Source organism: Astyanax mexicanus, chromosome 14 (assembly GCF_023375975.1).
Source record: "Astyanax mexicanus isolate ESR-SI-001 chromosome 14, AstMex3_surface, whole genome shotgun sequence".
Taxonomy (NCBI): Eukaryota; Metazoa; Chordata; class Actinopteri; order Characiformes; family Acestrorhamphidae; genus Astyanax; species Astyanax mexicanus.
The window spans coordinates 45,274,332-45,287,420 of NC_064421.1; the positions used below are offsets into that span (position 1 = coordinate 45,274,332).

The 13,089-nt window shown below is 40.6% G+C and overlaps 1 protein-coding gene across 2 annotated transcripts in view; it reads left to right on the plus strand.

Moving 5' to 3' along the window:
* The window catches only part of mdga2a (MAM domain containing glycosylphosphatidylinositol anchor 2a), a 224,100-nt gene that overhangs the window by 183,274 nt on the left and 27,737 nt on the right, over positions 1 to 13,089 (plus strand). For both annotated transcript variants that reach the window (XM_049463507.1, XM_022672621.2), the window contains exon 11: positions 709 to 886. In XM_049463507.1, the coding sequence (XP_049319464.1) occupies positions 709 to 886 (178 nt within the window). The remainder of the gene's footprint in view (positions 1 to 708; positions 887 to 13,089) is intronic.

Genomic DNA, 13,089 nt, shown 5'->3' on the forward strand with positions numbered 1-13,089 from the left:
GTCTGGATTGCTTTGTGTGAGTGTTTGTTTGGCAAAGCGAGGCGACGTTCATTGGAGGAGCGCAGCGGCCGGGAGGTAGAGTAAGTCTTCAGGAGTGAGTGCAGGTAGGAAGGAGCTCTTCTGTCATCACCTTGTAGGCGATTGTAAGAGTTTTGAATTTGATGCGAGCATCAACTGGTAGCCAGTGGAGCTCAATGAGCAGCGGGGTGACATGACCAATGGAGTTTAATGGAGATCAAAGGGGAACGCCTTTTTCTAAGCCCCGCCCACCCGTGAAAAGTGTGCCAAAACTCAGAAGTAAAAAAAACTCACCGAAAATTCACAAAAATAAAGCAACGACTGGCAAAATCCAAACTGAAATAATTTTCAAATAACTGCAAAAAATAATAAAGTGACCAAGTATATTTAAAAATATTTTATTTGCTATATATTTTCTCTTTTGAATTTGCAACATACAATTTGTCCTTTTGATTTTCAAAATTTTGACAGCAATTGAATTTTTTTACGTGAAACTTTTGCCACAAAATTCACTCCATACGCCCCCTCCATGCCAGTAACCATGGGTAAAACGTGATGTGACACTTATGCCTTGAGACCCTGCTATTAATTACACTTTGCCTTTGATAAAGTAAAGTTTGCCTTTTATTTGGTAAACTCTGAGGTAAAACACGGTTTATGGCGGGACTCTTAATTTGTTTTCTCTCTCAGACAGGGCAGCAGAGATGGTGGGAGCAGGAGATCCCGATGGAAGGCAACATCCAGAGAGGAGATCTTATTACCTACAACCTGACCGAGCTGGTCAAACCCGAGGCCTACCAGGTGCGCCTTACTCCAATCACTCGCTTCGGAGAGGGAGATTCAGCTGAAAGGATTATTCGCTACAGTGGTGAGTGACGAACCTCATAACGTACGTCAGAAACATGTGTTTTATATATTTACTTATTTATATAGGACTTCCTAAACTATATTTCACATCATAGTTAATAAACTGATAATAAACTTCCAGAACTGTGAACTTGTACTTGCTGCTTTGATCAGACTCTCTTCAATCAGACATCTCATTCCACACTCATACACTCATACTCTCTGCATTATGTATTGTAGTCATGATTGTCCTGAAAAACCTGAAAAAACTAGAGACAGATTCATACAATAGTGAAAGAAAAACAGGGCAACCTATAAAATGGGATTGGGCCAAAAGAACACTAAAACAAAGGGTCTACTCCTACTCAGAGACAGACAAGGAACAACTGGAGTAGATAACAACAGGGCTGGGTAACAAAAGGGACAAGGGACATAAGAGGAGATAAGACAGAAACAAAGCAATACTCTGACAAACAGAGACAGGACAGAAAATGGACAAGACAGGACAGAAGTATAACAACAATCTCAATTTGATGAGTGTATATTAAATATTTGTTATTATAAATTTTATTTATTGCTGATTTTAAGGTTGTTTTAAAAAGATCCAGTGCAGTTTTTTACAAATTAAAAGAGTCGTAACTCTGAATGATGATTCACTCTGAATGATGATGAGGCCTTCTCCCCGCCCACAGCAAAAAACATCTCTTTAATCGTCTTGGCATTACCATGACCGTTTGGCATCAAAGTATTGTTTTTGCCCTGTAACCAAAACTACAGATATGAAGTGCATTTGCTCCTCACAGCCAAAAAAAAAATGCTGTTTTTCATATTTTTGTATATATAATGTGTATTATAATGTGTGACCTAATTGCAAAAGTAAGATATGTAATTAAAACATTAATAAAAACTACTTAGAACAATAAAAAAATAGGATTTGTTACCTGTCCCCACTCTCTAACTATATACTTTACCATGAAATATAATTATAATTTTTTTTTTATTGTTGTGTGACTTTAAATCAAATTCACAATAAATCCATAGTATTTAAGTTAAAACACACATTTTAGTTGTGTCCCTGGGTTATCACTCATTTAAACATAACTACAGATTTAAACATAATTTCCTGCACATATGATGTGCAAGCGCATGTAACACATCAATCCAGAGCAAATAATGTCATGAAAATAATGGATAAAAGCGTGAAGTGGTCATGCTTCCCACAATTGTGCAGCAGACTCTACACACCCTGGCCACAGATGGCATGCGATCAAATAAATTGCTCTCCTGTAAAGCCCTAATAAAATGACATAAAAGATTGAAAGAAGTGTTGCTACATCTTTGTTACAAACTGCATTAAATTGTAGAAGAGTGTATCAGAACATGTCCATCACAGCATGTTCATTAATAAATATACAGTGGTCTGTAATTGTAGATTTAGTATAAATACAGCTCTGGAAAAAATAATATACCACTTAAAATGATGAGTTTCTTTGATTTTACCAAATTGAAAACCTATGGAATATAATCAAGAGGATGATGGATGATCACAAGCCATCAAACCACCAAACTGAACTGCTTGAATTTTTGCACCAGGAGTAAAGCAGCATAAAGTTATCCAAAAGCAGTGTGTAAGACTGGTGGAGGAGAACATGATGCCAAGATGCATGAAAACTGTAATTAACTGTGAGTTATATATATATATATGTTACTCAAACATAAACCTATAAAAGGCAAAATCAGAAAAAACTGATTCAGAAACTGAAGTGGTCTCTTAATTTCCTCCAGAGCTAAATGTGGAATATTTTCGTCTCCAGGAAATGACATATATAAATGTGCACACACAAATAACTTTAAAATACATTTTATTATTAATCATAGTGTATTGCACATTGACCTAATTGCAAAATTAATATATGTAATTAAAAAAAAACCTTTAGAGATGTAATTTTCTTCATCTCACATGTTCTTTAAAAAAATCACAGTAAATCCATAGTATTTAAGTTAAAATAAAAGTTTTAATTGTGTCTCTTTGTTATCATTCATACCTGTTTCTATAACACATTAGACTCTTACATATATAAAATAATATAATATGTCAGCATTAACTAAAATGGCTTCATTCTCCATGATTTTGTATGCAATTTAAGTTTTTGGTATTGTATTTAAGGCTAAAATCATGCTTTACTGAGGAGCTAATGATATTAACCACTGTAAAAAAAAAAAGGTTCTTAAATCAGTGATGATGCAGTATTGCTAGTTATGCAGGAAGCTGAACCATTTATGAACGCCTATTTTAATTAATTTCCCTGTTTTTGATGTAATAGAGACCTCTGCTGGATTAATAGTGCTTCAGCTGTTTTGTGTAAAGGAACGGCTATGTTGCTATGTTTAATAATTTAATGAATAGTGCCCTGGTGCAGCCAGTACTCTGCATGTATCCAGAAAAGATTAAAAAGCATACAACAGCCCACATTATATACATGTAATCAGATTTATTTATGTGTATAAACTATAGTATGTGTCTCAAATCAGCTTTACAGAAGTAAAGTGAGGAAAGTGAGGAAAGGTAGTGAGGAAAAAGGATCACACAACATACCAAACAATAAAAATAATAAAATAAAACATATATAATATGGTGTGGGGTCTGGATGGGCAGCTCAACTATAGGTCCCAGAAAGGTTTTTGTCTGCATCTAACAAACGCTGGATGTTAATCTACACAGATTTCTCTCCTGAAAACTGTTTATTTGTGTGAGTTAACGTACAGTAAGCTTAAATTACCAGATTTTCACTTAAGCTGGAGCATTAGCATTAGCAGCTAACCGCTAATTAAGCCTAACTGCCACCCGACAGTGCTACACGGAAGAACCCTGAGTGTTTCAGTAAACCAGGGCGATATTAGCCAGTTTTAACACAGTATACATTCAGACTTCAGGCCAATAATACTCACCTCTGAGAGGCCAAATGGCCAGAACTTAGCGGATAATGCTAATGCTCCTCCAGCAGTGCTAGCCATGGTTAGCAGCAGACTACAGGCTGATAATACTCACCTCTAAATTACTGAATGCCTAGCACTTAGCAGCTAATGCTAAAACTCATGTGTAACTCTGTACTTCAGCAGAGTGGCTTTACTGCTCCTTATTATACCTGACTGGTAAAATTAATATATAAGACACACTGATTTATAAGGAGCACTGAAGATTTTTGGGAAAATTAAAGTATTTTAAGTGCACCTTATAGTCCAAAAAATACAGTAATTTTCCCAAAAATGATCAGTGCGCCTTATGTATACATTTTATTAGTATTAAATTCCAGTATTATACAGGAATTTCAGATTAGTTCACCAAGACTGGAGCAGTATTAGCATTACTTGCTAGCCATGTTAAGCTAGCTCTTTTGACGTTCAGAGGTGAAAATTATCAGCGTATAGTCTGCTGCTAACCCCAGCTAGCACTGCAGAAGCAGCATTAGCATTACACACTAACCGCGCTAAGCACTAGCTCTTTCACTGTTCAGAGGTAAGTATATCAGCTAGCTAATAGCACCCTGGCTTACCAGAACACTCAGGGATTCCTCAGTGTAGTGCTGTTGGGCAGAATTAGCCCCAAACTGCGGCTAGTCTTAGTGCAAAACTGCAAATCTAAGCTTACTGTAAATAAACAGAAGCGCTTTACTCACCTAAATAAACAGTTTTGAGGAGAGAAATCTGTGTAGATTAAAGTCCAGCACTCGTTTGACTTTAAAATAAAATGTTTTTTTAAGAATTACAGTTTTGTTTACAAAACTTAGCCTATCTGAATTAGAAGGAAAACATGGTGACACCCCTGTTCCTTACTAGTGTTGCATAATGCGTCTTATAATCCAGTGTCTTTTATAGTGTGAAAAATATGCTACATGTGGGACTAGATGAGACCCATGTGGGAACCAGCATTATCTCATTAGGTTGAGGGGGGATTAGAAAGCTGGACACTGACCTTGGCTGGTTTGTGTTTTGTGCTTTTATTTTTATCTGCTAAGAAACCAGAAGTGATTCAGGTAAAGTACCCCAACTCACCTGACCCCACCACTGTGTCTGAACCCGTCCTCTGAGTGATAGAAAAGCTGTAATGTAACAGCTTTATTTCTGTGAGAAATGGATGGATGCACTCATACTCTACTGTCCAGACTTGTGGTACTTTTTTTTTTTTGTGTAGTAGTCTGTGTGGATTATTTTTGTTTGTTTTGTGAAGTTGAGTTTCAGTATCGCATCAGTATCGTTATCGATATCGCTATCGATATCGCTATCGAAAATACTTGTATTGATATTGTGAAAAGGCTTTCCTACATTAAATAAAGAATTCAGCAATTTTTTTATGCAGTGGCATGCAGTGAATATAGTGGGTACCCCTTCTGCAAATCAATGGAGAACCATGGCCCCGCCCCCAGAGTGAAAACCATGAATCTGATTGGTTAGATTGTCCTATGACTCATTACTACACCCTTCTCAAAATCAGGAGAAGGGTCCACGCAGACACGTGAGCAGAAGCCATTTTAAAAAGCTTTGATTGGTCAGTACAGCTGTCAGTCATATAAGAGTCCTGTAGCAACTGAAAAACACAGACTAATGCTTTGAATTAGTTGCTGTTTTTTATTTTAGTTAATTTATAAAATAAGTCCATACACTTACAATAACTATAATATATATATTTCCTGATTTAAAAATTATGTAATTATTTGCATGCACTTATTGTCACCCCTTCTCTGCACACCACTGGCAATTTTCTTCTGCAGTCATCTGGTTGTAATCCCTGTTCTTCTAGGCCTGTTGGTGTGTCTGAGCTGGTAAAGTGTGTATTCCTTCTTTTAACGAAGCTTCTGTACACTCTAAAAAACAGAGGTAAGATATGAGTACTTTTTTGTACTCAAAGGTACATTCTTTATAATTGTACCCTCAAAGGTACAATATTGGTCTTTACAGGGTCAGATTTGTTCCCACTGAAGTACAAAGTAATTTCTAACAGCAATAAGTACAAATTTGTACCATTTAACCAGCCAAAGGGTACATTCAGTATTCTGTATTTCTGTTCTAATAAACAATACATATTTTAATTGCACATTTTTATTTGAGCCATATTTAGTTGATGATATGATGTTTATAATGTTTATAATCTTTACCGGCACAAAAACCATGGGTACAAAAAAGGACTTTCACTGAAAGGTACTTTTTTGTACCTCAGTATAAGGTACAGCTCCAGAGACAAGCTTTGTACTCTTTTAAGTACAAACCTGTGCTTACTTTTCTTAGTGTGTAGTTTCTGCTCTCAGTGATCAGGTCGGCCTCCCTCACATTCATCTACATCTTTTTGGCTCTCATAATAAGAGTTCCACTGAACAGCTAACAAATGCAAATCCAATGCTTGGAATAAACTCCAGACCTTTTATCTTCTTCATTTGTAATGAATTAATGAGGGAACCAGGCACAACCGGCCATGAAACTGCTTATCAGTCAATTTTCCAATTACTTCTGAACCTGAGAAAATGATGTGACTCTGTAAAAATGCTTGTAATTCCAGAATGCTTATTGCAGTGCTTTTGTTAAACCCCTTGAATTAAAGCTGAATAGGTGCATTTCTGCCACACCACTTCAGTTCAGATTCATTAAGCTAGTGTACACAGGCAGGATTACATAAATCATGTCACTGTCCGATTACATTTGAACCTCACTGTATGATTACATATTTTTACTTGTGTGGAACATAATTTATAACAAACTTAATCTGTCACAATATGATGATATTCACATATAAAATAACCATGCACAATTCTCAATTGCTAAATTGGTGGGACACTGTGTAAAATGTAGATGAATGATTAAGAAATCTTTTAGAACACAGAATTAGATGCTAAAAATAGCCCTATCCGGACGGGATTAGTTTCTCAGGTGGTTCTGGGGTAATTTTCTCTTTTATGGGTGTCTTTTGTGATTTTATTCCCGTCCGGAATGAACATGTACGTCTTTTTCTCACATGTTCTATCTATCTACTGTTTTTCTCTGAACTCCGTGGTCCTTCGGTAATTTTAGTTCTGTCCAGATCCACTTCTCTGAGTTTCATCTCCTCTTATTTAACAAAACAGCTATTTTTCCACTGCCACACAAACACAAAAGCGAGTGGAAATGGAGGAGCTACTGAACACAGTGTCATGTGACAGAGAAAGCAAAAAAAAAAAAAATCACAGGAGTTTTATTTCTGAGTAGAAGTGTGAAATATTTTTCACAGACTCACTGTCTCCTTGAGAAACTAATAGGGCTTGTGAAACATTTTACCATTTTATAAAAAAACATTATCTCATTTTACAGAGTCTCTCAGAAGCAAAGATAGGCCAAGTTTTTTATTCTATGGAGTTTTTATGGAGTTTTTTATGTGCAAAAACTGTAATAAAATTGTTACTTAATGTAAAATTGCAAAGACTTTGGATGCCCTTGTAACACGCAGACCAGGTAATGGGATGCAAATGCAGAGACGCTTTAATATCAAAAATCACGAGGCAAAATCAGAGTCGAAAAAACAGGCAAATAGTCATAAAATCCAGAAAACCAAAACACAGGATGAATAACGCTCAATAAAGACACAGAGTGGCAATATCTCGCAGAGAAACTGAGCTAGAGTCCCAATATATATACACATACACAAGTGCAATTAGCCAATATGCATCAGGTGAGTGAGGGCGGAGTCTCAGAATTCCGGAGAGGCTGATCTCAGGACAGTGGAACGGTGGCTAGGTGTGACAGAACCCCCCTCCCGACGCGCGACTCCTGGCGTGCCAGATGCTCGGCCGGGGGGACGACCCCGAGGTCTTGGAGCTGGGCGTTCCGGCCTACGAAGATGAAAGTCCGTGATGAGTGAGGGGTCTAGAATGTCCACAGCCGGCACCCAGCAGCGCTCCTCAGGGCCGTACCCCTCCCAGTCCACCAGATATTGGATGTGCCCCCCCCTGAGACGCGAATCCAGAATGGTGTTGACCCGGTAGGCAAGATCCCCATCTATGTCCAATGGAGGAGGATGACGAGGGGAGGCATCATCCAGTGGACCAGGAATCACCGGCCTAAGAAGGGAAACATGAAAACTGGGTGAGAGTCGATAATGACGAGGTAATTGCAATCTGTAAGTCACCTGATTGATCCTTCTCAACACTTTGAAGGGTCCGACATAACGGGGGCTCAACTTCTTACAGGGAAGACGAAGGTTGAGATCTTTTGTGGAAAGCCAGACCCTATCACCTGGATTGAAACTAAGAGTTTCACCTCTACGGCGGTCGGCTTGCATCTTCTGACGTCTCACAGCCAAACCAAGACGAGTATGCGTGTGCTCCCAAGCTCTTTCACTTCGCTCAAACCAGTCATTTACTGCTGGGGCTTCAGTTCTTTCCGCATTCCAGGGGAACAATGGAGGTTGGAAACCTAGAAAACACTGAAAAGGTGTTATGCCAGTAGATGCATTTAGAAGTGAATTCTGAGCATATTCTGCCCATGGCAGAAAACGTGCCCATTCCCCCTGTTGATCATGGCAATAGTGTCTAAGGAGTCTTCCAATCTCTTGGTTGAGACGTTCAACTTGGCCATTTGCTTGGGGGTGTTGACCTGACGTGAGACTGATTGTGACACCCAATTTGTCCATGAACGCCTTCCACACTCTAGATGTGAATTGAGGACCCCGATCAGATACTATATCCTCTGGAATTCCAAAATTTCGAAATACATGTGTGAACAGAGCTTCTGCTGTGAGAAACGCTGTGGGCACAGAAGCGAAGGGTACTAACTTGCAGGCTTTGGAGAATCTATCAATTATTACCAGAATGGTAGTAAATCCCTGTGACTGTGGTAGATCAGTTATGTAATCAATGGATAAATGAGACCAAGGCCGAAGAGGGATAGGGAGTGGTTCGAGCTTACCCGTTGGGAGAGATCTAGGGGACTTAGTTTGGGCACACAGTGAGCATGACTGGACATAGGAATGGATGTCTTTCTCCATGTTGGGCCACCAATAGCGTTGAGACAGTAGATGGGTTGTGCGGGCTGTACCTGGATGCCCAGTGGCAAGTGATGTATGTGCCCATTTTATGAGACGATCCCTACAAACCTGTGGTACAAAGACACAATTGTTAGGGCAGTTAGCAGGAGTAGGTTCAGATGAGGAAGCTTGCCTTATATCTTCATCAATACTCCATTGTATGGGCGCAAGGATGCATGCTGGGTCCAGGATTGTTTGGGGTTCTTCAGACATTTTTTCATTTTCAAATTGTCGTGATAGAGCGTCTGCTTTACCATTCCGAGATCCAGGTCTGTAAGTGATTACAAAGTTGAAACGTGAGAAAAATAGTGCCCACCTTGCTTGTCGTGAATTCAGTCTCTTTGCTGTTCGGAGATACTCAAGATTCCGGTGATCCGTGTATACAGTGAAGGAATGATGAGACCCCTCCAGCCAATGGCGCCATTCTTCCAGAGCCAGTTTGATGGCAAGCAGTTCCCGATTGCCCACGTCATAGTTGTGTTCTGTGGGAGACAATTTCTTAGAAAAGAAAGCACATGGAAACAACTTTGGAGGCTTACCATGCTGCTGAGAGAGTACCGCCCCTACACCAGAGTCAGATGCATCAACTTCCACAACAAATGGTAATGTAGGGTCAGGGTGTTTCAGCATGGGTGCAGAGGTGAATCTTACTTTCAAGTCCTGGAAAGCAGAGCTTGCTTCCTCGGTCCAGGTCAATCTCTTCACCCCTCCTTTCAATAGAGAGGTAAGTGGTGCTGCCACAGAGCTAAAGTTCCGAATAAACCTCCTGTAGAAGTTTGCAAATCCAAGAAAGCGTTGTAGTTCCTTACAGTTATTAGGCTTTTTCCAGTTACTCACAGCTTCCACCTTTTTTTCATCCATGTTCACGCCTTCTGGGCTGATGATGTAACCAAGGAAGGAGACTTGAGTTTGGTGAAACTGGCATTTTTCTGCTTTGACGTAGAGATCATGTTGCAATAATCTCTTTAACACTTGTCTGACATGTTGGACGTGCTCTGGTAGGGAAACTGAATAAATTAAAATATCATCCAGGTAAGCTATGACAAATTTACCCAGCATATCTCTAAGTACCTCATTAATAAATGACTGGAATACTGAAGGTGCATTTACGAGACCATAGCTCATAACTAGATATTCGTAATGCCCAGAGTTTGTGGAAAATGCTGTCTTCCATTCATCCCCCTCCTTAATTCTGACCAAGTTGTATGCACTTCTTAGGTCTAACTTTGTGAAGTAGTGAGCTCCACGGAGTTGCTCAAGTGCTGATGGTACCAAAGGTAAAGGATAACGAAACTTGGTGGTAATAGCATTTAATCCCCTGTAATCTATACAGGGTCGGAGACCTCCATCTTTTTTCTCTATAAAAAAGAATCCAGCTGAGGCAGGAGAAGTGGATGGTCTAATAAAGCCCTGGTCTAAAGCCTCCTTTATGTATTCCTCCATGGCTTTGGTTTCAGTGACCGAAAGAGGATAGATATGCGACCTAGGAGGAATTTTCCCTTCCTCCAAATTAATAGCGCAATCCCAGGGTCTGTGAGGAGGAAGTTCAGTTGCCTTCTTTTTACTAAAAACTAAAATAAGATCTGAATACTCCTCTGGGATCTCAGATGAAACTGGACTGGTAGGACTTTCAATAGAAGTAGATGCTACAATCATGGGAATACACCGTGTTAAACAGTCCTTAGACCAGCGAGCTATTTCCTGTCCTTTCCATGATATATCAGGATCATGTTTAGTGAGCCAAGGCAATCCCAGAACAATTGGGTGAGAGGATATATTCAGTACATGAAAAGACATAACTTCATTGTGGATGGATCCAATTGTCAATTTAAGAGGCTCAGTAATGTGTGTGACAATACCATCCCCTATAGGTTGTTCGTTGATGGCATGGATCTTTCGTGGAGTGTCCAATTTCTGGATAGGGAGATTCATCTCCTGGACTACGGCTTGGTCAATGAAGTTCCCCGCTGCCCCGGAGTCCACGAGTGCTGAAAAAGAAAAAGGCTGATTAAGGTAATGCAAAGTCACTGGAACAGTGAACATTTTAACAGAGACAGGAGGGTCAGGCATACTCACCGCGTCAGCGCACGAATCGGGACTCGTGCGCTGGGTGACGTAGCCTGGCTTTGAACGAGGACGAATGGGACAGCTTCCTCGCATATGCCCCGGCTCTCCACAATAAAGGCAAAGTCTGTCTTTGATTCGGCGCTGGCGCTCAGCAGCGCTGAGGTGGGCGTGACCCAGTTGCATGGGCTCCTCCTCCACCAATGGAACGGGGCTTTGGACTCGGGGCGACTGGGAGTCACGTGACGCGCGATGACGACTCCGCAGCAAAACATCCAGCCGGGTCGCCATTTTGATAAGGTCATCTAGAGGTAGCGCGTCGTCTCTACACGCTAATTCTCTTTGGATATCAGCCGAAAGTCCCCTTCGGAAAGCAGTAATGAGAGACCTCTCATTCCATCCGCTCTCTGCAGCTAAAGTGCGGAAGGTAAGAGCATATTCAGCTACCGTGCCGCGGCTTTGTTTGAGTTCTAGCAGCTGTTCTCCCACCTCCCTCCCACCTTTGGGAAGCCCAAACACAGTTCTAAACTGCGATAAAAACTTTTCGTAGTTATTACTGACCGTGGGATTCTGTGACCAGAGTGCAGTGACCCATTTTAGCGCTTTACCAGTGAGCAGTGATGTTATAAACATAACTTTGGCGTGATCAGTGGGGCCGGGTGGAAGTTGCTGAGCGAAATAAATGTTACACTGCAGTAAAAACCCTTCACAACCCTCTGGGTCCCCACAGTACTTATCTGGCAAGGCAACTTTTAATGGAGCTTGGGCAGTGGGTAGAGGCGGTGGTGGTGGGATAGCTTGGGGTTGAGCTGGCTGTAGGACTGGTTGCTGGGCTGGACCCGGAGCTGGCTGGTTGGTAAACAGAACCTCTAAGCGTTGTGTGAGGTTCTCAAACGCAGAACCTAGTTGAGTTAGCTGCTGCTGAATGTGTTGTACAGCCCGGCCTTGTTCAGCTACAACCTCCGGCAGATCTCGGCTCTCCGCTGCATCCATAGGTGGCGAGATATTCTGTAACACGCAGACCAGGTAATGGGATGCAAATGCAGAGACGCTTTAATATCAAAAATCACGAGGCAAAATCAGAGTCGAAAAAACAGGCAAATAGTCATAAAATCCAGAAAACCAAAACACAGGATGAATAACGCTCAATAAAGACACAGAGTGGCAATATCTCGCAGAGAAACTGAGCTAGAGTCCCAATATATATACACATACACAAGTGCAATTAGCCAATATGCATCAGGTGAGTGAGGGCGGAGTCTCAGAATTCCGGAGAGGCTGATCTCAGGACAGTGGAACGGTGGCTAGGTGTGACAGCCCTGCCCTCTTCAGTACCTAATATCATCAAAAGATTAAAAAAAAAGAACAGAGTTAGATTAGGGTTAGGTGTAGACGGTTCAGTTGCTTTTAATAGCTATTTCATTGTATGTTAAAATTGTATGAAACAATTTAAAGCTGCAGCACGGCTCAGTATTAGCTTACCACTGCATACAGTACATTTTCTCTGAGCACGCTCACCCGCCTGTGTTTTAGAGACACACAATCCCGTACAGCCTTCAGTTGGCAAGAGAAGCAATTCAGGTCACTGTAATGAAAATGTAGCAAAGGATGTAACTTAAACCGTCCACAGCTCCTGCAGATTCAGGTCTTCCTGAAATCATCTTATTCTTGTAGCTCGGCGAGCTGCTCCTGATTGAAGTTCATATGGAGCCCCCGTGGCTCTGGCGGGGTTTTGTGTCAGGTAATGGTGCTGAGGCTCGGGGAAAAATGAAGGAGCTGGAGCACATAACCTCTCCTGCTTCATTCCCCAATCAATGTGAAAGTCATTTCACCAGCAAGATGAAATGAAAGGGCTATCGGTAATGATGGTGTACCTTTCACTTGTGGAGCTTTCCCATCAAAGCCGTCCTCTTTGTAGCTCAGACATAACACATTTTAATTGGATGTTTTTGTCAGGAAAAGTACCTTGTTGGCTGACAGAAAGAGTCTTGTAAAAAAAATTAGAATAGCGCAGAAGTGCATGTAAATCGTGTTTTGCAAGATTTGTAATTGATATGGGCTTTTGTATTTATATAAAATAACAGAGTTCATTTAACACAAAATCGCAGTATTGA